Here is a 27,026-nt window from a genome sequence, read left to right on the forward strand (position 1 = left end):
TCAATTTATTTTCATTTTTCTCAATGAAGGAATATACATAGAATACAGTAAATTAAAGTGAAACACAATATCCAGCTAGGATGCACAATAAATTATTGTGAACATATAGAACATGGCGGTCAATCTTTGTAAGTTTGTCGCTATGTATAAATGCTAAAGAAATATGATAGAACCCATTTTAAAGCAAGCTTGTTTAGCGTAGGTTCCACATCCGTACAGAGTGTAAAAAAACAAAACAAAACAAAAAAAAAAAAACAGATAAAGAGCACGGATGCAGCATAGAACCAAATTATAGAAAACAAAAATTTAAAATAAGGCAAGACTACCCGGGGATATAGCAGATTCTTCTCAAGTACAGATAGTGAAAACAAGCAAACAACCACATTCTGCAAACGTATGAACAGTTGTTTTAGCAGTGTTGACAATTATGGTGCAATAATCGTGATAGTACGATTTTAACAGTATTGGAAAAATTCGACATGTGGGTCCTCAAAAGAGACATAGGAAGTCTTGATAAGGAATTATGTACTAATAATTCAAGAATGATTTGCTAGCCAGTAGCAATTAAATGACAATATAACATTATCACATTTAGATAGCGTATTTTAATAAGTTCATTGCTTAAACATAGCTATATCTAGCCATTTTCGTCATTCCGCTGCAGTTAACCTAAACTGTCCCACCAATCCACTCCACCACAGGGCGGTGAGTTGGCTGAGTCGGTAGAGCGTCTGCCTCACGATCCTAAGGACCTGTGTTCGAACCCGAGTCTGGACTGAGCAATGTTGTGTGTAATCATACCATTCCCTCTGGCAAGAGGCAAAACACTCTGGCCCTCGGACAGGACATAAAATGGGGGTCCCGTGTATGAGAGAGTCATAACTCATGCACGTAAAAGATCCCGCTTCATTCATTCATCGCAAAGAGCAGGGTGTTTAACCCGGTGAAGTGGTCCCACCTCACATCCAACTGGACCCCATGGAAGACCAGCTTAGCATAGCTGAATAGGGCTATCCAGCCATCTTCTCCGATGGAAATGAACAGACAAACTTCAATTTGCGCTACATCATTTTACATCAACCGCAAAGTCAGCATACATATCAGATATATGTTTTATGAAACGATCCCTGGACTGTGAATCATTTCAGAGAAGTCATCGGTCAAACGTTTGGCAGTTGAGGATTCCAAAGCTTGTGACCGTCGAAGAGAGAAAATTAAGTGATTGCGTAACCAATTAAGAGTGTTCAAAGCTGATGGTGATTTACTGTTACTCCTGCTCCATATCCGGCCTGCATTTCCAATCAACGAAATCAAGCTCTACTCGTACTGAGAGCAAAATACGCAGAATTGTTAAGTCTGTTAACTTCTCTGGTGTTAGCTCCTTCTCAGCAGTTAAAATTGGATGTATAAAAAGAAAAGGAAATAGTTTTTAGGGCATAAGACTGAAACTCATACAGACAGTGTAAATTTAATCATCATTGTATGCTCACCGGATCCCAGAGAAAGGTGTGTTTTAAACTTTTACTCATGTTCTGGGTTTTTTCCCTTTCATTTGTACGATTCGTTACAAAACAGAGCACTGAAGACTTCGTTTGTCTGTTTTTTTTTTTGTTTGTTTTTACAATTTTCCTTTCTTGATGTTAACGTCAAAGGAATGTCAGATATCTAGACGACTGATACACAAGACTAAATTGTTTTAACAAGACAATGACCTGAAGACTATAAAATGAATGTTACGGATATTGACTGTAGAGTAAAGAATCAAAATAAGGAAAAACAGTGTTTCTGCTGTCTACGTATTGATGTTGTTTTGCGATTTCTGTATGGTTCCGTTTGCTGCGGTGAAAGAACGTTTGGGGGAGATATTCTGACTGGAGGCGTAATCACGGACATAGCGTGTCTGCTGCACCCACCCGGGAGAGTTTGTGGGCGCCAAAATGACCACGAAGCGACAGCTTCATTTTCCCTCTCTCCCTCTCTCTCTCTTTTCTTACATTTCTCATAGCCTAGAATTTGAGACCGTGTCACGTGATGTTACTCGGGTTGCGGTTAAACCGGAGGGCAATAAACTTCCATGTTTGTCTCGCTTACTGTTCCTCCTGCATCCCATTGTAAGGAAATGATGTTATGCATGAATTTACCTTCTAACGCTTATGTTCATGTGCAACGCCTGGCTGTCGCAATAGGCATGTACAGACAATGTAAAATGTGATTTAATCATGGATACCATACTTCAGTGTGATGTGTCTTATTATCTACAGGTGAAGAAAAGATATCGCTTTCGGCATTTAGTGTTTTTTCTGCAGCAGATTTTTTTAGCTTTATTAACAAGAAGAATACTGATCTCATAGCCCCATCAGATTTTCCAAGATAAATACTATGATGTCACTAAAAGATAGGCATGCTTGCTCTGTGTTACGATCAAAGAAAATGGTCATGGTTGCTTACGTAATGCTATTTTAATGTGAATGGTAAAAAACTGTTAAGCTGTATGACTTTGTCTTAATATCAGATCAACCCTGACATGATAGTTAACAATGATTCTTAGTTGTTTAAACGTTCAGTGTTTATAACGAGCCCAAGGTTTAACAAGATTCTAAAGTTTCTCATGAAATACAAATGCTGAGTATTTCATTGTTATGTTTTATTTCCCTCATGAGGCAAGGATGAAATACGTGATTATGTCCGATCGAGATTTCTTTGAAGTTTCCACAAGACTACATTTGTTATCAAAAGATAACGATAATGAGTGTAGAATTTGTTATCATGGTAAGGTAATAGATTCCATGGCTGTTATGCTACATCATGTGCTATTGGAAAGATTAAAATCAGAGAACAGAGAAAACGAAGATGACCCATTTCGCCTAACAAATCATGGTTTGAGGTTATAATCATCGTGTGAAATTGAACATTGTTCTGTATAAGCTGTTATTTTCTCGAGGTTTTTTTTTTTTTTTTTGAAATGTGAAATTCGCGAATCCAGGATCGCAAATTTATCAACACGCGAAAATATCGCGGTCCACTATGATAATTATACATTAGTTACGATACCGGTGGTGTCAATTCGCGAGAACAACATCTCGCAAAAATGTATCTGACGTCCTCATTCGCGAAATTAACAACTTCGTACTTCAACTCTAAAAGGGGGGGAATTGTAAGCACAAACCTGGTCAAGCAGGTAAGGTAGAGTCTCACGTCGACAGTCTACTATGATGTGATTGGCTCCTGAAGTTTTGATACGCTTGAGAAGTCCTTTGTGATTGGTTCCCGTCATTCGGAGAAACGTCAGGTGGAGGTTGTGCGAGTCTGATGCCTCTAGGATACCTTGCAGTCTTTCCAAAGCTAAAGAATGAGAACAAAAATGCATTGATGTTGGCCACGTCATGGTAGAAACATCCATTCGTATTTTCATTTTGTCTTAAACCATCAGCTTACATATATCTTATTCATTTATTTATTTATTTTGTTTCATTTTTGCAGGGTAGTCCTTTTAGTTAAAGAAGGGCAATGCATAAGAACAACACAAAATTGGTACAAAGTTACATATAAAAGCACAGTGAAATGAAAATTATATATGATCGAGATAGGGTGCAGAGAAAAATGATGTGTAACGATTATCTTCACTGTGGCTTGCGAATGACTGATGTTCAGATGTTCGCACTTGCTCAAAAATGTCTTGGGTGAAATGTTTGCTTGATAAAGATTCGGTTTGTGGAAGACTACTGAAGTATCCTTTTTAGAAAAAATTAATGCAGACAGAGATGTGTTATGGAAATCTTATGCTCCTGAATGTATATATTGAGATCTTTGAATAACATACAGTTAGCAGAATCTTTACGTACATCGTGTACATGGTACAGTTTCAGAGAGAAGGCTTCTTTTGTTTATTTTGGACATAAATTTTCAGACCTTGTTTTATGTCAGTCACTGTGGTTTAACAGACTAATTCGATCAAAATCTAAGCAGTTTTTATATTATGATACTTGGTATGCTAAAAATGTTCGTACAATTGCGGACTTATTTAATCCACCTTTACCTGGTTATAGATTATTTGAAGAATTTGTGTTAGACTTTGAAGTTCTCAAATCTGATAGAAGAAAATACAACTTTTTAATTAAACATATTCCTCATGAGTGGCTTAATAACCCAAGTAACACAAATGTTGATGTTATTGATACCCTCTCTGAGCATTTGGTTAAAACGAAAAAGGTGCCCTGTTATGCTTATAATATATTGTTGGATAAGTGTGTTCCAGACACACGATATGTATTTTGGGGCAGTAAAGTAGCTCTTCCGCATGATATTAACTGGGAAACTGTGCATATTAATAACTTTAGATGTACTATAGATACTCGTTTACGCTCCTTTTATTTCAAATTATTTCATAATACCATAGCCTTGAATTCCTTTTTATACAAGATTAAACGGAAGAACTCCCCAAATTGTAGTTTTTGCAATTAAGTTGAAGAAACAATAATACATCTTTTTTGTGATTGTGAGAAGGTAAGCCCCATTTGGAATGACTTGTTACGCTTAATACATAACAAGTATGATTTAAATTTTAATTTAACAGATTTTAATAAATTTTTGGGGGTTGTCAAGGATAAATTTTTGACATTTCTTTTTCTGGCAATTAAATATTTTATTTATGTGTGCAAATTTAAAGGTGGTAATCCTAATTATGTGGCAGTAAAGTCTTTTATTAAAACTCTGAAGGAAACAGAATATTATTTGGCAAAAAAGAGAGGCAAATTACCAACCCATTTCAAAAAATGGAAGTTTGATTTGTAACGTGCATATGCATATTGTACCTTTTAAATCATGATTCCACTCTTGTTATATGTATATTTACCTTGCTATATTTATCTTATATATTTATCCTGTTAACTTTCAAATACTCTTGTTATATTGCTGTCTGCACCTTTGCTGACCGAGTTGTCCTCTGCCAAGGGTGTTGGGAACTACATGTTGATAAATATTTTCGCGTACAGAGTGCCCAGTTGTTTGTTTATACATCTGTAGTTGATTCTTCTTCTTCTTTTTTTTTTTCGAGATTTTCGGCATTTAAAGGAATATGGAGAAGAGGGCAAGTTCTTTCGAACCTTTGTAGCTGTATGTATGTACTTTTATCTATTTTGTTAGGTTGGTATGTTTACAAGGTATGTAGAATATACGTTAGAGTGTCTTTACAATGTGTATGCTTGGGAGGGAATAGATGCTCCCTCCACTTCTATCTTTTTCATCTCTATAGTTATACATTCAAAGTGTTAGTGAGTTTGCCCTTTTCCCCTCTTTCTTTGGCGAATCGAAATCATCTCTTATTTTTGTTGTGAACTACAGCGTATCTTCCGGCTTTTCATTTCCCTTCTCCCCTTGATGGAGGACTGAAGGTCGAACGTACCTCTACTTTGCTGCCTTTTTTCTCTTTTTCTCTTTTTCTTTTTTTCGCAAACTTATTTTTCTTGTTTTTGTTATTTGTATACCATAATTGGAAATGATTTATGTTTGTATGCCAATAGTTGAAATCAATAAAACATATAAAGAAAAAAATATATATATGATAACAAACTGAATACAAGATCAAGATGATATCATATGTTATCCTTTATGAAATACTGGAAAAAACTATTTATTCTTAATCAAACAAGACATCTTTAACTTTTCACTCTTTTAACTGCCATTATTTCTCATAAACATGAGGTGACGCATGGAAGCTTTTTCTCTTTGGAAGAGATGTCTTAAATATCGATTGTGGTCTTCACTAGGTCGGTATATTATTGCTCTTAGCAAACCTTTATAGGCCTACTGGTATGAGGAACTCAGTGAGTATGGATCCCGAATATAAACAGAGCTCTGTGTAGGCCCTGTGACTTTATTCAACATTTCATTTCATTTCCAGAAAATGCAGCAGATACCTACCCTGAATACAATCATGGTGTGCGTGGGTTCACTCAAAACGATTATCATTTTACCTAACATTCATAATAATGTCTGGGGGAAACTTTTTGAAGGTCAGTTTTTATTACATGAATTCAGTTGAATTCAGGACATCTTACTTTCTTTAAGTTTTGTGACACAGATACTACAGTAACTAATAACAATTCAAAACGCGCTTTTAAAGACCTCTGAAAATTTGTGTTGAGGTACTAGCTCTTCAGGTGAAGCATTCGATGTATTTTGGTCATAACTTGCCAAAATTAACCAGATTGGTTTTCCTTGTTAGAACCAGAAGATATGACAGAGTAGTGCAGTTGCAAAACGAAGAGATCGGAAAAACGCTTTTCTTTTTTTTTTTTATTGTTTTGTTTTGTATTGTTTTTACGTCTATTACTCGTTTTTGAACGGTTGCCCAAGTCATTCCTGCATGGTTACCACGATAATGCATTTCGGAAATTGTAATGACAAATTGTTGGCATTAAAAATCTTTGCCTTTTTATACTTGGATCAAGTTATAATGTAGCGAGTCATCTCAAACATGTTTCATTGCCTCATTTTCCAGCAGCTGTGCTTTAAGATGCAAGGAGGAAGCTCATGATATATGACTTGGATGTACTGATAGTCGGCGGGATACATCCCAAGATTGAACGTAATGCATCGCCAACGAGGCGCGCACTTGTCTCATTATGGTGCGCATGGGATAAACATGGCCGTAAGTGAATCAAATAGGAACGGGATGCTTATTCCCATTTTGTCTGTCGGCAGATTAGCTTGAAACTACTCCAGCTAGCGATATCCATTCTGCTTACATGTTACCGTCACCAACCCACCCCTCTCCCTGGTCCATTTCCTTCCGTCTTCTCATTCGAGGCGTTAAGATTCTCGGCTACTAAACAAGGTGCAATCAAGCAGCATGTTCGTGCGCCACAGTTAGGATCACAGACAGCAATTCGCCAGCCCGTGTTTTTCGCCCTTGATCTAGAATCTGGGCCAGTCAGCAATCTCATCTGGTGTCGTCTGCTTTGAGGGAAGTCTTTCCCGCGCATTTCGGAGGAACAGTGTAATGGTAGGCTTGACTGTCAGGGTATGGTCTCATGTGAACACCAGTGACATCTGAAAAGATGAAATAAGCGGTGAAGACTCGTCCTGGCCTAGCACGAGCTTCTAACTACCCTAGGATATCTTGAAACCCCCAAGACGCCATTTTTAGACGTTGAAAATGTGCAAAGCCGTTTAAAGGGATCGTGTAGTTTTTGTTGAGATCTAATAAAATTCAGGTTTCTGTCATTTTTAGTGAGATGATTGGAAACATCTTGTATGAAAGTATACAGTATAAAGTATGAAAGAGCATGTAATATCAAGTGGAATTCAATGTTTATTTGATGAAAATCGTTATTAAAATGGCTGAGATACCCAAAAAGAGCGATCCTAATAAAGTGCAAGACCTACATTTATTACGACCACTTTGTCTTACTTTTTTTTTTTGAGGTTTCAACCATCCCAAAACCGTGGATTTCCATCGAATAAACTTAGAAGTCCTCTTAGAAAGGTATTCTTAGAAAGGTATTCTTAGAAAAGGTCCTCTTAGAAAGGTATGTTTTATACTATTTCATAAGTAGTTTCTTGGTACCTTACAAAAGGTGAGAAGCTCAATCTCTTCCAATACTATATCTTAAGAGTATGCATATAACACAATGATTTTAACTAGTCCTTGCAAGTAATATTTTTTTGTTCGTTTTCCATTGATTACCTATTCTGCCCTACTTTGGCAAAAGGAAGCAAGTGACATACCATCCGAATTTGAGTTATTGATGTTTTCATAATTCACAATTTCATGCAGAAACACTCATCCTACTAATAGGTATGTTGGATAAGACATCATGCTAGTCCATTGACATCAGTGTAAATGACTGACACATTTTGCTCTTTCAGGAGAAATGTCACTTTTGTCACTTGCTTCCTTTTGCCAAAGTAGGGCAGTATTGGTCTAGCTGTCTTCCTTAGTTGCTTTCGTGGTAACAAAATGTGAAATTTAAAACTTTTCACATTCTTTCCTATCCATCCCTCCCCACTCTGATTCTCCTTCCCCTCCCTCCCTCCTCCTCCTCCTCCTCCTCCTCCTCCTCCTCCTCCCACCTCTCCCACGATCCCCCTCTTCCTCTCTCCCTTTCTCATAATGAATATTGCGTTACTACTGTTGGTCTACGTAGTTAATAGATGTCTTACCTTCTTCCTCTTCGTACATAACGGTCACTTTTGTCCACTTGTAGAACCTGACCACGTCAGTCAACATGGAGCTGAAAAACCTTGCGTGTGGATACAAACTGATCGAATTTGCCGTCGTTTCCTGCGAGCCGAACTGCCGCCTGGTGTCCACGTGTGGTACGTCCACAGAGTTACAGACAGACCGAACTGCTAACGCGCCATCTGTTGATGGTGGACCGACAACCGCTGCTATCCCCCTGTCGTGCTGGAGTTGGGCACACACTGTTAGTTGGGGGGAAAAGGAAGACGGAAACACGAAGGAGTTAATTAAAAGTGTGGTGCAAATATAACGTGTATAATAGGGGAGCAACATGTTAAGTACATTCAGTTTTCTGATCATTTTTAAATAATGTATTATTTCAAACAAATGGATTCTTAGAAACTGAAGAAGACTCGAGTCTTATTTATCCAGTCAGTGATATCAACGTGAAAGCCAGAGACTCTCTCCATACCATGTGACACGCGTCAGTGAAGATGAGAATAAAAGAAGGTTGACATGACATCTGTTTCTCCTTAGTGCTGCATGACAATAATGGGATATGACTCTTATTAAAAAAAAAATGAAAAGCTCACAAGGAACTAAATGATGTACGCACTTACAGATGATGATGAATTGAAAAACATCTTTGTAACATTGTAAATATTTGACAAAATATAATGAGCAAAATGTAAATGAGCAAATGCATGCAACTATGGCATGATAATGTACTCCGTATTATTAATGAAAAATTTCGTTAACTCCATGACAGAATGCTGATGGAAATCAGTGAAAATGGAGAATATCACCTGCACAATGCAGCTCTTATTGCGAACAGAAGGGAAAATTGATTCATTTCAAGGCTTAACAACAAATATTCTACGAGGATATTGAACCCAATAAATAAATGTTTTGGTTGTTGTTGTTATTGTTGTTTGTTTTTCATCCCACATCAGCATTAGGACTCGAACACTCCTACTCTTAGTCTTAGTCAGACGTCAAGCTCTAACCCTATATTATACTTCTCCAGTTAAGGTAACGACTAAATAATTAGCATCCATGTTCTAAGAAAGGGTTTGTCGTTAACATTGTTATGCTCTTGTACATCTGTCATGGTACAAATTCGCGCTGACGATTATGCTATTGTGCGTTGCATTTTGAATCTGTGTGTGGCAAAACAGGGAATTTGATGACAACAGTCCCTGACCGCTCAGAAGACCATATTGGATGGGTATAATGTCATAGATAAACTGCTGTTACATGGTAGAGAAACAAATGAACATTTATCGTCACGGCTGTCGTCCAGTTCTACCAAATTGACCATTCTGTGTCATAAATTTTGGACGGTGTGTACAACGCTATTGGATTTCTGTGCTTATTGACACCCAAAGCAAGCAAAGGTAAATAGTATATCATAATTATAATAATTATATATTTCTCATTGTTTCTCACACTTCATCAATGTCATGTGATAAAGTTCTGCCTGTGGAGCGACTTTGACACGAAGTGAAAGCCATTATACAACCGACCACTCAAAGTTATGTAGTAACACGAATGTGATGTATATTGATTAAAAAAAAAAACAGTGATATTCACTCTCTTGCACAGACATATCGTTGTCTCAATCCACCAATCTTATAGACGAACAAGCATTGGAAACATAGACAAAACTTTATTATTCCCGTCCCTTCATTATTCCTACTCTCGACTGAGTAAGAAGTAAGAATCACTGAAGTTATTTATAGCCTCAGGCAGGAAGAAAATGTCTCCAAAAACAATCCAATTTTCATATACATGTACTGTCAGATGTAAAGAAGCAACAGAAATATAAAACAAAACAAAAACCAACAACACTGCAAACTGCAGCGAAATTTATTGGACCTTTTGACGATCTAAGACGGGCCGGAGCTTCAAGGAATAACGAAGTCAATTGTGAGAATCTTCCTCGTTAAAGAGAATTTAAGTTCTTGGCTTTGTTATTTTCTCCTCCGTGTAATCAAGCACATGTGACGTTCGGATCTCTTTCCGAAGAGCGTGCTAAGCTGTTTGTAGAGTTGAAGATTAGCTGGAGATCTTTGACTTGCACATCACTCTTTATCCATTAAGAGTATGCTTTCTGTATAAAGCGATACGGCTATAAAGAATAATTACGCCGATGAATGTCATTTCTTATCTGCATAGGGCCTACTCGAACAAATCAAAAAATGATCCATCAGTGGGCAGAACCATAAGAAAAATGATTATGGAAAATAAATTACGGGTTTTAAGGCACTGGGGGAGTTTAGTAAAACGTCAACTTGAGGTTTACCAATTATCTGCCTTCGTTACGGCAGTAAACAAGTAAAAAGTTCAGGGAGTCATTTCGACAACCTTCTAGATTAAGGTAATCTTCAAGTTTCCTCCCCTTCATCAAGGAGTCTGCTCATTTTATGATGTCTTTGTCTGCATTGGGTACATGTGAATCCAAAATTCAAATTGACTCAAAACTTCCAGACGTTCGAGTGTGTCTTACATCGTTTCGGAGCGTGTCTCGCGCGATTACGTGCTCGCAGTAACCTGCCCACATAGCGAGGAACATGCTCGGACTAAGAGGAACGTAGCTTCTTATCTCTAGTCCTTGAGTTGCCAGTAACTTTCATTAAGTTGTCACGTCAGAGTGGACCGTGATTAAAATCCTCAACCGAAACGGAGACAATTGAAGTAGGCAGTCGAGTAATAAGAAAAGTTCAACAGTTCCTGCGTCCCGTTCGAGGTTATAAACGAGAAAATAAGTAGCTGTTCATGGTTCCTTTCTTGTGAAAAATATGGAAGTTCTTTAACCATAACTGGGTCACTGTGATATGTGAAAAAAAAAGCCACGAGGGAAGAAGTCTTTCAAGCTACTTACATGGAGCCTACAGATATTTACACTCCACTGCACTATGCAAGCATCGCCTCTAACATGCCGGCGACAATTGTGGAAATCGGTGCGAAAGAGCATCTATGCAAATTTTCATGCCAAATCTTCCCATATCGCTTGAGGATAGTGGCCATTAATATTCCACTTCATACACCTGGCTATAGTCATTTTGAATCGAGGTTATCGCCATCAGTGCTCAAGGCAATTTGGCGTCAGTTAGTTTCACAGAAGGTATCTACCCATGGGAGTATTGTTCTTCTCTGAGCCAGTGTAGGAACATGGGACACAAAAACTCCTTTCATTCTATCTTTTTTTGTTTCTCTCTCTCTCTCTCTCTCTCTCTCTTTTACTGGTTCAGTTGTTTTAACATGTCATAACATAACTGTACCATTTTGTATGGCCTCACAAGAAGACTCTCTGTATGACATGATTTGGAAATATTGTTGCCCAGGCAACCGGCAGACTCATATGTTCATTCGAACATGATGCTGGCTGATGCTGTCTTTTTTTGAAGAACACGTACACTAAGATCGGTGTTACAAGAGTGTTCGGTACTGACGTCAAAATAAAAGCGGTAGGCGAATTGGCAAAGTGAAACGCGTATCATTAGTTGTAGTAAAAGTCGGTTAATGCTTAGCAACAAACAGCTTGAATCTCTGAACATGAACCTGAGGCGATGTGTGGCAGTCTATATTTGGAATACACTCAGTCTGATGTTGAAAACAAAGGACTTGTTGTTTGTCTGTTTTTAAGGAAGGGAAGGGAATGGAGGTTTTGCTTGATGTTCAGTGGAAATACAGTTAGAAAGAACAGAAGCACGGGTGAGCTGGTAAGGGAGGAATGTCCATACCAACACATATACCGGGCTTCTAAAAAAAAAAAAAGATACCTGAGGTGACAGCTGAAGGGGCATGCCGGGGGTGGGGAGGGGGGGGGGGAGTAATCTTTTATCGGCAAGGAAACAAAGTAGAAGCGTGCCGGATTGAAGCTCCCGCCGGATTAGTGTGTTCGAATTAAAGTTTCGCAGAGTGAAGCCGTAGAAACTCCAAATCGTTAACAACTGTGGCATATTGTTGGCACTACAAAAGTTACTCCATCGGGGAGTGATATCTTAAATTGAATTACGGACGTGAATTCCTTCATGTGGATTTTTGTTTTCACTTATAGGAGGTGTATCAGGGTGTATAGATGTGCTTGCTATGCTAGTCCAATATATGTGTGAATTATGGAGGACATGCGCGTTGCCTATCTTTGTGTCTATGTCGAGATGAGTTGGAAAAAAATGCGAGTGCATTGAAATACCTAAGCTCTTTATTCTTTCATAGTGTACTACATACATAAACACAGGCAGTGAAGAAAATAAAGTACAGTACCATGGGGAAATATGATATCTACCACACGTTTACGTTCCTGCATGCCAAAAAAAAATTCCATTTGATACCAACAATTTCACACCTTGAATCTAAATTCGTAAAGACAGCAGAACATTTATGATTAAAGATAATTTGTTGTTGTTGTTGATGTTGTTGTTATTGGTGCATGTCCCTGTGATTGTTAGACACAGGCTGCTAGTGCTTTGTAATAAACGACGTAAACAAAACGGAAAACAAAACAATACACAAGTAGAAGAGTCGGTCTTTCAAGGCGAGTTGGTCTTTGGTCACATGATGAAGAACCTTGGTCTCTGAAGCTTCCTTGAGGAAAAGGATACAAACACCTCACAGTGAGCAAATGGAAAGCAGTTGTACGTTGTGCTCTGTGATAGATTCCAGCAAGACAACAACAAAATGTGTTTAGGACCCCAGGATCCTGAGGTATTCTGGAGCTTTTCATTCACCTATTTTCTCTCTCTCTCTCTCGGAACGTGCCGATTCAAGGACCTGCACCTGATGTGCAGGGAGGAAATATATTGTTGATTGCAGACAAAATTGGTTATTTCATTCGGATTTCCTCTCGAAGCAGTCAATTCAAATTCCTGCCAAACCACAAATCTACTTCACCGTATTCACATGAATACTACCATCCAAACATACAGCTAGTATCACCATACTGCCTATAGACAAGAAATAAACACACCGGAAACAGATTCATTTCGACTGCGTTAAACATAAAGATATGGAGGTACCCATTCTGTCGTCATATATCAAGAAAAGGTCATCGGAGATGCAGTACTGATATGGATGTGAACAGCCTGCCAAATGAATCAAACTTGTCAGCCATGATGCAGCTCTTATCATATCAAACTCTTCTTCAGTCCACCATCTTTGAAACGTATCGTGTATTGTGCTTAGTCTTATCTCAAACCCTGCAAGTTATGTTTCAGGATTGATATTTACCAGCATATGCAAATGTCACTCGTTTTCAGTTTGATTTGTGACAGATATATGCAAGGATATTCTATTAATGGCTGTAAAGCAGGCCGTTGTAATTTCCTAGTCCAAAATCACCTTTTCACCTGAACCCCAGCGCTCTGTTTCTACGTGCCAAATTTGTCTGGCATAATTTAGTTGTGACTATGTTGCAAAGGCTTCAAGGAAATGCAGCACAAACTTTGACGTCGCGTATAGTAGTCTTTTGGGGGAAAAAGTACATTAATAATAGATAATGCCTATTGTAATGCAACAAAACAGAGTAACCAATATAACAACAACAGATTACTCAAATTTTTCCTGCTGTAATCTGTGTTTAATATTTGTATAATGGATAGATGACGTTTATATCATCCTTACATCGCCTGTTCTGACTAAGAGCTTCCGTTTAGAGTTTCATGTATAGCTACTATCTTCAGTGAAGCTGTTCATTGGTCAGTGATGTCATGAGATTTGTACACAGCAGAAAAGCAAGGGAGATGTTCTCTTTCCCATACATATAATACAAAATATCGTCAGAGTAAAACAGATCAGTTCTCATCATTTCTAATGCTGACATAATTGTGATATTGAAATTTTTAAAGCGCTTTGAATATCTGTTACTGCAAATAATTCAAGTAATCAAAAATTGTATCGTAAAACAGATTTATCGCTTCGTGCTGACATTGTAAGGTACGTCCACTCGGGCATTTGGATGATATAACGTGTGTCATGCAAAAGGGGTAATTGGCAACACTGATAACTGCTCTACTATGTAACGCTTTGTTACTTTAAGGGGATAATATGACGAATGTAAATAAAAAGGAGTCATTAACAAAGTTGATAACTGCCTTATTGTAAACGTTTTGACTAAGTGGGTAGTTTTAATATAATGTAGTATTCAGTGTCGTCGATGTTTATCTACAATGTATAATTCACAGTCCTCTTTGCCATTCTAAGCTACAGTGAATTTAGAGGAAAATCAAATCATGTTCCTAAATATATTTTGTAGCATTGATGTTGTGTACGAAATAGGTTCCTGCAGATCTCTTTATTACTCTAGACAAGTGATAATGTCGCACAAGAAAGACTTTGATTTTTAATGGCTTGAATGTTTTGACTACACGAGTGACAGGATTGACGGATAACTAATGACATGAAAAATGGTCGTCTCCAAAGGTTGGACACGACAGAAGAATGATGTCATGCCTCCGTATGGTAAACACACTCAATTTCAGTCTGTCTCCCCGACCCTTGCCTCCCCGCAGCTCAAGGCATGGACCAGATATAATCCTCGTTCACCTTTCCATACTAGTTACAAGAACGTTTACCAATTCTTCTAATTTCCCTCGGGTAATCACGCACCAAATAGATCTGCGGGTTTCAATTCAGGGGCGTCAGATTTTGCCTAAATACGTTACCTCAATAACTAAAAAAAAAAAAGAAAAAGAAAAAGGAAAAGAACAAAAAGCAAAATCGTACACACATCTCAATCGCGCTAAATCGGATTTCTGCCTCATGCGACAAGGGGGGGGGGGGGACGGTTGAAACGGATAGGATCTTGAGTAATTAATTACATCGAGCAAGCTGTGCTGCAGCAGGATTAAATAACATCTTATGTCATTGGGTAAACGATCTTTAAATCTAGGTAACACATACGGGAACATTCAGACAAACCAACTCTTTTGTCCTTCTTGATATTTTCTTTTGCAGATGATGACAAGGAAAGAAATAAAATAATAAAAGAAACCTCCTTCATTCTACCTATCAACCTGCCTCTAGATGTATCATGAGCATATAGAATGAACATAATAAGAACAATTATAACAATCTCTTCTATTGTACTAATGTTTAAGGGTAATGTAGTTTCTTTCCAGATATAAAGAGTTAAGAGTATTGTCTGATAGATGAACACACACGTGACTCAACTACAGAACAGACCTCAGCCGATGCAGCGCTCAATACATTTTTAGGTAAGAAAACAGAAATTGAAAAAAAAAAAATGACAATTACAGGGTGCCGTAGGATGAAAACATATTCCAAATGGGAAGTGAAATTATGCTGAACTGACATTATAGTCATCCGTGTACCCCGCTCAAACAGAAAGTGCGATGCACCTGGTTTATACCGCACCAAATGAAACCGTCTATGGCAGCAGCTCGCCTCACATGATAGGGTGCAGGCAGTGTCTCTTGCCTGCAGTAAATTCGAATGTCGTCATTGCTCGTCACGAGGTAAGATAGCCAAGGAGATGTGTCCTACGTCATAATCACGATGGATTCACATTTAAAGGAATTATCGGGAAGATCCTTCATAAGACGCGGGGAATATGGAATTCTTAATAGCACGCTGACTCCTCATCTACCTGTTTGCGAACTCACCTTTGAAATGATAACGGCTTCATGAGCGAAGGACGAGAAAATTTGATTGAGGAGAAAATAATATGCAAGACGAGACCCGCTATACTGACCTATAAATGGATTTAGAAGTCAGCCATAGAAATCACTAATGATGCTGTTGCTTTATTTGCACGTCTGTGAATAATGTTATCAGTAGTCAATACAACAAACTTTGTCAGAACGTGATGTTACTGTATCTATGTGTAATTGCTAATGTGATGCACCAGTATATCAATTAAAATCATATCTAAACTATAATTAAGATACTGACTCTGTGAAGGGGGAGGGGACGTATCTTTGACTATGTAGTACCTGTCATGTCATTATCATTATTATAATTTTCTTTTTCTGAAAGGATCGAGTTACATTTTACGACTTCCGAGTCTTTAACTAATTGACCCTAGTTGAAATTTGTAAGATAAGATTTGTTACCATGGTTACATTTGATTGATCTATAAAAATATTTGTCGTCAAAAAATATTTGCCTATAACTTACATTGGCGAGAAATAAAGTATTTGCGTACAAGTGAGAGAGAAAATATCAAGTGTCATTAAGAAAGAGTGAGAAAGAGAGAGAGGGAAAGAGACAAAGAGAGAAAGAGAGAGGGAGAGAGACAGAGTATCATGACTGAAGAATACGAGACCAGATGCATTCATTTGATGCAATATTCCGGCAACGTAAATTGTATTTAGAATCTCTATGCTCAATTAACGTTTACTAAGAAATACTAAAAAAAAAAAAAAAAAAAAAAAAAAAAAAAATCCTCATTTGAATGACCAAAAGATGGTAAAAGTGAATTGCGTCTTTAAAAATGACCGGATGGTAGATATGAAAATGACCAAAAAATGAAGGAGATAGCGACGAAGTGCATGTGTGTGTGTGTGTGTGTGTGTGTGTGTGTGTGTGTGCGTGTGTGTGTGTGTTTGTGTGTGTGTTTTATCTATTCATGAGCGTAGGTGTTTCGTATTTCACATCTGATTGAGTGAACAAATTTTGATGTCACTTTCCAGGACACTGATATTGACGTTTCCCCTCCCCACCCAAAGAAAAAGACTTCACAAATGTTTCGAACGTGAGTGTCTTCGAATTGGTGCAGAGCCATTAATTGTGACAGGGCATCAAATCCAGCTAAGATTAAGGTAAGCAGGCAGCGACACGACAATATAGGCATATATATCATATGCACTTTTGATATATGTCATATACGTCAGACAAATAGAGCTAGACAAGGTCGTGTTATGACACGCAATCTATTACATTGCGATCGAGCTTAATGCCTATGAAATTGCTCCTATTCTTGCCTATACAATGTAGTTGTTATAGAGACAACTCCTGTTTTGGAGTGCCTTGAATCAGTCACATGGTTCTCCTTTTTAGTCATGTGGTTCTCCGAAGTCTAAAATGCAACTCCACGACATCTTCAATTTGACTAAAACAACCACAACCACAACAACAACAACAACAACAACAATAACAACAATAATCACAACAAGAGAAAGACATAAGATTCACCGAATGGTTAATGATGGTTAGAGTTTGGATTAAATGATTTATGAAATAACAAAAGTTGAGTAGATTGAAATTTCACGTGCTTATCAAATAATGATAATGAATGATATAATGGACAACGAATAATGAATAAAGCTCTTTTTACATAGGATGTGCTGAGGTGATGATGGACTCCATGGCAGAACCAAATCATTATAACAATGAATGGAAAATGGGCAATCCATCCATTTCGTAATCTATTCTGTAATGTTTCTTTGATTCATATTTGATTTATATATTTTTCTGTGTATTTTTAATGTAAAATGGAGAATAAATAAACAACAAACAAACAACTCACAACAATCTCACTGGTTTTTGCCCACACATACACACACAAAAAAAAAACCCACAATTTTTATTGTTGTTGTTGTTGATGATGCTTTACCAATAGAAAACCTTATCCCATGGAAGTAATTATCGCTACAATGTTCCAACATATCAAACTCTTATTCCAAGGCTACAAGTGAGTTCTTTTTTATTCAGTTTTGTGTCAAACAAAAGTGACATGAAGAGAAGATTGTAAGTAGGTCAGTTTGAGACTGATAAGGCCATGGCGTCATCACCTTTTCATTTTCATGATTATGTGGTTTCTGCTGATTCCATTGTTTTGTTACCCGGGTTTGAAATTCCATAACTTTCTTATTCTATGTGCGATTATGACAAAACTTTTCCTGTCGTGTGTTCGTGGTCATACTTACATTGTATTTCGGAGAAGCCGAGTGACATTTCAAATGAAGGAGTAGATACAAAATCAATCGCAGCTAATATGATGTACATTAGCTGCGCGTATGCAAGCACTGGTATACATGTGTTATTGTTTGTGTGCTAAACACCTATTATATATATATATATACGCATTATTTCTAACTTACCTTTGATTTCTTTGTCTTAGTTGTTGTCTTCTGTTTCAAACAAGTCGTTCAGTTCGTTCAAATACAGCCTGTAATATACTCTTTGAACTATAGCTAATGACTACATTGTACTTTACATTGCATATTATCACACGAAAGGATTGCACCAAAATAAACTGCAGATGATTTCACATGGCGCCAGGGCAAGATATGACTAATATGAAACATTTCAGAAGACATGGCATGAAAACTTACATCATCTTCGCTCAGAAGAAAACACCCCCAAACGAGCATTTGACTGGCTAATGTGGAGGTTCACTGTATTTCAAACGATCCTCAGAGTTTGCTCTCAGTGCGAGGAAGGGGAGAGATGTTAAAGTGAAACCCATTAGTCAAGGGTCATTCCACATTTTCTCCGACTGCTTGGACGGTGGATTAAATTACTCTTTCTTTTCTCGAAAGCGGAATCAGGAGGCTATTTTGATCGCCTTCAAATGTTTCGAAGTAATATTTTTGATGATCATTCAGTCCCATGAGCGACTTGTGGGGTTTGTGAAGACGAACACTTATTTTCTCCATTCGAGTCTGGCTAGGGGTGACGAGTCTGTGCAAAAGAAAAATCATATGTTTTTATCTCTGTTGCAGAGAATAACGACTGAAATGATAATTGGAGTATTTACTTTTGTGAATGTCGTAAATACCATGATTTCCATTTTTTATGAAATCACAACAGAAACATATCACATTAACAATTTTTTTTTTATAATCATCATTAGGATAGATATAACTTATGCTGCTATCATCCTTGTTGGAAGTAATATAGCAGAAGTTTAGCTGCAGAATAAAATGTTCGTAGAAATAAAATCACCATGCTGTCATTGAAAAATTTAATAGCATCCAAAAAAGTCAAATAGAGAAGAGTGCTTCATGATTCAATTCTGGTTTAATTCTTTTTTTTTGTGTAAGACCCGATCTCCACCCACTGTTTCCATGATTTTTGTCATCATGTCCTTTAGTTTTGCCACTCTGCCGCCAAAGCTTCGCTAACATTTACAGCAAATCAGTAAAATACTGCGGATTTTAAACGGTTAACATGCCTCTAAACATTATTTGAATAATAAGATACTTCAGAAGAGGCGAAATCCTTTAATGCTCTGAAGAGTGCATCGCTACACAGTCGTCGGTCCCATACATCCAGAGGGGAACATATTTCAGATCTCTACAAGAGATACAGTGATCCTCAATTCAATCAGAGTTTACCCCCAAGGAAGTGCAAAAATATTAGCGGCAACTCCCAATAGTCGACAAAGTCTCCGTATATTTCAATTTTCATACAACTTCCTAAAACCATATCTGATTAAATCTTTCCCTATCACACTGTGCTCTTGATTCTCCGTTGTAAGGGGACTTATGCAAATCAGAAAAAGTAAATTTCTGCGAGCGAATACGGTGAAAGACCTGTACTGATTTATGTCGTCATTCGCTTTCGATTGATTTCACTCAACTGCTAACCTGATATGATAAACCAAAGAATTTGAAAGACATACTTATACCATAATACATATAACATCACAAACGTCTCTCTCTCATTCTTTTAGATCTATTAATTAATTTATCTATTTATTTATTTATCTATCTATCTATCTATCTATCTATCTACCTACCTATCTATCTATCTATCTATCTACCTATCTATCTATCTATCTATCTATCTATCTATTTATCTATCTATCTATCCATCTATCTATCTATCTATCTATCTATCTATCTCTATCTCTTTTTCAGGGTAGGATGGTGAAAGACAGGATCCTGTAGTAGGGTGGGGGAGCTGATTTCACAAGCGCCTCTAAATTATGATTGGTGCAGACCGAGATGCGGTCGATTCTCGCTGGATTACTGGTCTTGCTGACCCATTAAGTGCTAAGCCCAGGATCACACGTTTGACGAATGCCGAGAGGTTCTCCAGACAGACACACCTTGCTCTATCAGTGTTGAACATTTGACATGGCAGCGTCTATAATGCCGTGCCATCTTCATGCACCGTCAGCTGCTGGCTTGACCGGATTACAGGCCACAAGAGTAATGATGAATTCCACCTGATAAAGATAAACTTAATACCAGTGGTTTAAACTCTTTCCCCGTAGTTGCCACAGTGTAGTTGATATGACCATCTTAGGGCAATTTCTCATTTTTCTTATCTCTTGACAGCTGCCACAAATCGATTCTTGTTAAGCTTCTTCTGATGCAATACACTTTTAATCGAAGTATGATATGAGGGAAATCTTATTTTCGGAGCCAGATTTTTTTTCCCCGAGAAATTTCATGAACGAGTTCACATTTTATTAGAGGTGGAGATAGAAATTTTTCTTTTGGTCACAATATTTAGTTCTTCGAAATCATTTTTTTTTTTCACTGAATAGAATTCATAGTCCAAAGACATTTTATTTAATCGTTTGTTTTTGTATTTAAGGACTGATTGAATGAGTGATTCCATTGAAGTAGATTGTCCTACCCTCATATCCATATAACCACATGTAATGGACGTCTACACACTCTGTTCTCTGTCAGTGAATGTGGGTCAAGTTTGTAGATTTCCGAATCAAAATCACTATAAAGCCATAAAGAATTTATTTTCTTTCTTACACAATGATATGAATTCATCATGGTATTTATTTCTTCCTTTATTGTTAGCATCATTGAAGATTTTCTTTTCCATTCAACTAATAAAACCATCGCTTTCATTGATAAAAGAATTACTAATGTCAAGTTGTTGACTGAGTATGTGTCAGGGGTAATCTGTGTTTTTGGAAGTTTGTAACAGGTTTCAAGTTCTGTACTTTCTTTACTTATTTCAGATGAGCCTGAATGAAGTAAAGACTCGACGATCGTTTTGTCTTTACAGTCTGAAGCAGTCTTCATGCACTCGTGCAACATTTCACAATGACTGAAATAATACAACTTTCCTGTACTGCCACAAACCCCTAAAACAACAACAACAGCGACGACGACAATAACACCAACATCACCACCACCGACAACAATAATAACAACAATAACAACAACAATAACAACAACAGCAGCAGCAACAACAACAACAACGGAAAGCATGTAAGGAAAGTCTAAAGCTGAAGCAACATGTCGTCCTCTCTATCAAGTTGTCCATTTCTTCCTTCCGTCACTTTTGCACCTCATTTTCAGACTGCCTGGTCTACTCTTGGTGTCACGTGACTCTCACGCGATAAAATCGCGGCGCCACCCCTGTCACTGCCTGTATGAGTAATCTGGACGAAGTCGGAATACCTTGCATCGGTGTTCTTACTCACTTGTAACAATCTAATTAGCATTGTAAGTCATGATTCATACGACAGGAAGGTAAAAAGTGGACAATGTTTCCCTTCAGGAATGTCCAGTACACCGCTCACAGTGTTACATTTATGATTTTTCCCTCTCCACAAAGCTACCCTTCTTATTCAACACCTTAGGTCTGAATGAGGGAATTGCTTGAATTGGGGTATGGCAACCTTGCTGTATGTATAGATGCTTCTTGAAATCAGGCATTATTGGTTGCTACAGCTGTTTATTTGCCATAAGACATACTCCACATGTCTTTTCCGACCCCGTGGATTACTTCGCCTTTTAACCCTCCCATATCACCTGATTCCGAGATAATAAACATTGAAGCGACCGGGGCGGAAGAGTTTTCAGATTGATACATCCTCAGTCCCTGAATCTGTTGTCACAGTCAATCACTTGACTTGTCCTCGCATCGCCACTGGCTTGAAAACAAAAGGCAAAAGCATGGCAAGCTGAGTGAGATTGATTCATGCTCAAATGAGGGCTACTTTTTCAGACGTAGCTCAACAACAACAACAGCAACGAAATGAAGGAATTTATCATTAGCTGTCCCGCCCACTTTCCAGATAGCGAAAATGGTTCAAGTGCCGAGATGCGGTCGTTCCGAGAAACGATCTATACAATCGCAGCGCTACGCACGCGCAGAATTTACCTCAAGAATGTCAAATGCTGTACATGCGCATAACACGTAGAATGAATTCCTAGGCATAGGAGACGGAAGTGACATAGACAAAAGTCTCATTGTTCCGTATTAAAGGACAAGTCCACCTTCATATACAAAGGGATTGAGAGAATGCAGCAATATTAGTAGAACACATCAGTGAAAGTTTGAGGAAAATTGGACAATCCGTTCAAAAGTTACGAATATTTTAAGTATCTGCGCAGTCACTGGTGGAAGAGAAGACTACTACAGTGTATGATGTCACATGCGTACAACTATACTAGGAAAATAAAAAGAGAATTTCACAAAACTTTACTTTTTGAATAAAGTGCACATTTCTTCGACTTGCTACTGACGTATGTTAAGGGTAATATAATTCCCCCTGCCTTCTAAAAGAGAGAAGTCCAGTGTTCTTTTGTTATGCGAGAAAAATGGAAATATGTTGAATTTTCTTTATTCTTTCTTTAATCGTTGTACTCATGTGACATCACAAGCTATAGTAGTCTTTTCATCCAGCCATGACTGAGCAGAAACTTCAAAAATTCATAAATTTTGAATGGATTGTCCGATTTTGCTCAAACTCTCACTGATGTGTTCTACTAATATTGCTGCATTCACTCAACCCACATGTCTATGAAGGTGAGCCCTGCAAATAATTCAGGGCCCTGTTTCATAAAGCTGTTCGTAAAGTTACGAATAACTTGCAAGCGACTGGTGATCAGTTCTGATGTGCTATACTTATCAGAATTTCCATAATTCAGCACAAGAACTTATCACCAGTCGCTCGTAAATCGTTCGTAACTTTACGAACAGCTTTATGAAACACCCCCTGGTGTTCTTTATCTTCGTATGACACAAAGCGTCTTATTAATATACCTGGTGCTGACTACCTTGGGCGAACCACGAACGGTCGGCAGCACTCGCTCGTTTTCTGCTAAAAATGTGCATACAAGTTTGACCCGCTGTAGACCGGTTGGTCAACAATGCCACGGTTACTATCGAAGAGGCAGGGCAGGGCTTCGGATTATTTGCACTGGAATGAAACCAGAAAATGTATTTTCCTGTCGTTTTTCTTTGTATAGAATGCTTTAATTAGAGTGGTAATTATCTACTTTCTCTTTATTAGACAAAACCTTTCAAATTTGGACTAAGCTGCTTTGTTTGACTGTAAGCGTATTTCCTCTCTTATGGCTCTAGCTGCTACTAATAACGAAATCTATGGTGGTCTTAACGGAAAAAGGAAAACGCTGTTATTTGTATTTTTTGTATGATCGACTAAAGAAGTTCATCCATTGCCTACAAGAAACGACATGATTTAAAACACAGTTGAAATCGATTTCCGGAGGAAACCACAAGTTAGCTGTCCACACAATGACTGCTGACTTGTACACAGCACACTGACATGACACTTCTTTGACAAATTGATGAGCTGATGAACATGCAATAAGATTCTGGCTTGCCCAGGTGGTTGAAGCAAACAACAAGCACAAAATAAATCTTCATATTATTGAGGGGATGATACTTCGTGAAACTTCCTGGCGAGCACAGCCACTTGGTTCTATCCATTGTGTTTCGTCAATTATCTTTATCACCGAACCGTTAACTTTGGACAAAACACATAATCCACTCATTGAAACGGCTGGGCTTACGGGAGTCCACTCCGGCTCTGAATATCATCAAAAATTCATACGGAGTGTTCTTCGGCAATGGTGCTGCATCCATGTTTATTAGAACCCTTAGCTCCGCGATCACTTACCCGTAACGTGTGCCTTTTCTTTCCTGTAAGCCATGTTAGAATTAATATTGATTAGAAATAAGGGGACACAAAGAGTCGGGAGAGGAAGAAAAGCTAGGGTGTGCACTGACAAGAAGAACGGTAGATATCAAGCACCAAAAATAGAAATAGCATGGTACACTTATGCAACTAAACCCAAAGCTCTACAGATTAAAACTCGACACTCAAACATTCTTGACCAGTCGACAATGCGCCTGTATTAACTCATTCTTCGATAATTACTTGATATAATATCTAAAGTTGAAAATTGGAAGTATAGGATTATACACACTAAAGCCACCCATACACACATAAACACACACTCTAATGTATACAAGCACATTAGAGACGACCAGTCAAAATAACAGGAAAAAGTTCACGTATCTATTCAGCACAGTTTACATTTCTCTGTAGGGGAAACGGTACCAAAAAAAAAAAAAAATACAGAGACTGCCAGAAATTCAGTTCAAGAGAAATTCTTATTGCGAGACATTATCATGATCCTTCTTGCCCTTTTTACACTTGTTACCATATTCCAAATGAGGGCGTTAACTCCGCACTGTGGAATTGTGGAGTGCACAAATTAACAAAAAGAGGAGCTCTTGAAATTTTGCAGATGTTGGAAAATAGTCCTCTAAGAATGATGTTAGTTTCTTTGTTTTACTCTTTGAATGAATGAAAAGGGCGCCACCCTCTATTAAGTGGTCGCAGCAGCGCCAGGCTGGCAGCCCGTTTCGAATGCAAAGCAATCCCCTGAGTGTGCGACCGGCTTTTTGCATTCCGACGGCTAGCTGTTACTCACTTTATACCAAGCCTTCCCGTGGGGTCGCTCCCCAATAGACGGTAGCCCCTTTTCCTCGCTGTGGGGACGTCACAGAACAACGTCATCAGACACATTGCAGCCGGACTTTTTTTTTTTCAGCATGAAAGGTCATTATCTCGCAAAGGTCTCATTTATTTTTTTTTTGGTACTAAAATAGAAAAAAAAATCATATTTAGAAAGGAGTTAGATTAGAAAATTATGGGGAAGAAATTCATATCAGCGTACAGACTTCACTCTTCACAGCGTAAAGTAGAAATGACGCAATAAAGAAAAATGATGCGACAAAGCTGAGGCTGGAGACGACGACATGAAAGTTTAGAGAACTTCTTTCGTCCAGAGAAGAGAGGAGGAATATACCAAAGAAACAATCATCTCTCCTGCTTGGCGTATAACTGTTTTTGTTTGTTTGTTTTTTGTTTTTTGTTTTTGCTGTTTTCAGGGTAGCTTTGTGAATTTTGTTTCCTAAATGCTTCACTGTTACCTGCACAACGTGTAAGTTTTATCTGATCCTCGAAAAACAGACTCGTTGTCTATTTGTCAAATATCACTCTCTAAGCGAAGTTTGATATTTCAATTAAATTAAGAGTGGATGATTATCATGAATACATAAACTGCAAACAAATGATTCAAGTGAGAAATGATGACAACACGTACAGTTCTTATGAAGAAAAACATTACTATTACAATAAATTACTGGCAACTAAAAGCCTGTTGAATGTCTCGAAAGGTAAGGATGTACTTTGATTTATTTCGTAAACGTTATGAATATTACGCAGGAAAAGCAATGAGTAGACAGGAAAGAATGTAGGGAAGGAAGACGTAGAAATAGATCGAGAGTGATAGGTAATAATAAGGCGGGAAGAGCGAGAGAGGGAGACGGGGAGGGTGAGAGAGATATAAGTGAAACATAGTAGTTAGTTAGAGGAAAGATAAGCTAGGTATAACAGGAGGGAGATTGTAGCGGCTGATTGGGATTCAACTGAGAGGAATCTATCCAGCGCCTGAAGCTCATAACATTCTAGCCCAAGTCTGATAGCCAGCTAAACAAAGCTATTGGTGATATGTTACGTAGCTAGCAGGCAAACAGATCGACTATCAGTAATAGCTATGAAGAATAAAGGCATATTCGATGTGGATGGATTAATATGTAAACAAGCAGATAGTTGGGAAAATACACGTCGGATAGACGGGGGCATTACATGATGGGAGTCCAGTCACGTCGGGTTGGAAGACGGAGACAGGATTCGAGAGAGGGGAGAAATTGAAAATAAACATAGCAACTTGGTCGAATAAACGGAGGCTGCGATGGCATTCATGGTACGATCTAGGAGGAAATGAATCGTCTGTCTGGTCGGTCAACTCGTCCCCAATGAAGTGATACAAGCTATCAGCATCACCGTTCTACATCATCACGTGGTGCGAGTTTCATATTAGGTGCGCTTCAGTAATTCTCAGTTTTCTTTCTTGCTGACAGAGAAAAAAATATAAATTTAGACATCAACATTCCAATATGTGTTTCTAAAATCCATGATATGGTGTTTCGAAACGCTTCATTTCCTGCTTTATTTCCACAGCACCAGAAAATGATTCTGCTCATGAGGAAACGAGAATGCTATGGAATGGTACGTGTACACTATGTATTTGTAGTTTGCAATATAATGCAGACATCTTAAAAAAAAAAACAGTCATAAAATGAAAATTAGAATCAGACTGGTTCGTTAGAATTTCCCGTTTATGTGTGTGTTCCGAATGATGTAACGCTCAACTTACATTCACGGACATGATAAAAAAACGTTGTCACAAGGATATTTATGTGGCGTTTGTTAGTTACTTCGGTCTCTGGCTTGAATAGACGCGCCTTAAGCAATCATCGCTGTTTGGAAGTTTGTGGGTTTCACGTCAAGATACTTAGTAGTCTACTTAGTACTCAGTAACAATAGACATTACAACTTTTTGCATCTGATTCTGACACGTGTGTGTTGAGACGACTTCTTCTCTGCCATTCATTAAATGAGCACGTTCTGACGTACATGGATGTGATTCATGATTTTGTTGTTTTACTGGACAAAACAATTATCACACAACACTTTTGTGAATCTTGATTCTGTTTCTTTTTCCAGTTTAGTATGGAACCAAGGGTTAATAGGGTTAAGAACGGCCTAGAATTTTGTTAAGCATTCGACATTGCA

The 27,026-nt window shown here is 37.9% G+C and overlaps 1 protein-coding gene across 1 annotated transcript in view; it reads right to left on the bottom strand.

Moving 5' to 3' along the window:
- The window catches only part of LOC140242864 (glutamate receptor ionotropic, kainate 2-like), a 36,632-nt gene extending 12,602 nt beyond the window's left edge, over positions 1–24,030 (bottom strand). The window contains exons 1-3 of the mRNA XM_072322609.1: positions 23,997–24,030; positions 8,164–8,424; positions 3,167–3,342 (exon numbers count right to left, since the gene is read on the bottom strand). Coding sequence (XP_072178710.1) covers positions 3,167–3,342; positions 8,164–8,424; positions 23,997–24,030 — 471 coding nt within the window. The remainder of the gene's footprint in view (positions 1–3,166; positions 3,343–8,163; positions 8,425–23,996) is intronic.
- Positions 24,031–27,026: the final 2,996 nt, after the last annotated feature.

This window comes from Diadema setosum, chromosome 19, assembly GCF_964275005.1.
Source record: "Diadema setosum chromosome 19, eeDiaSeto1, whole genome shotgun sequence".
In the NCBI taxonomy this organism is placed as follows: Eukaryota; Metazoa; Echinodermata; class Echinoidea; order Diadematoida; family Diadematidae; genus Diadema; species Diadema setosum.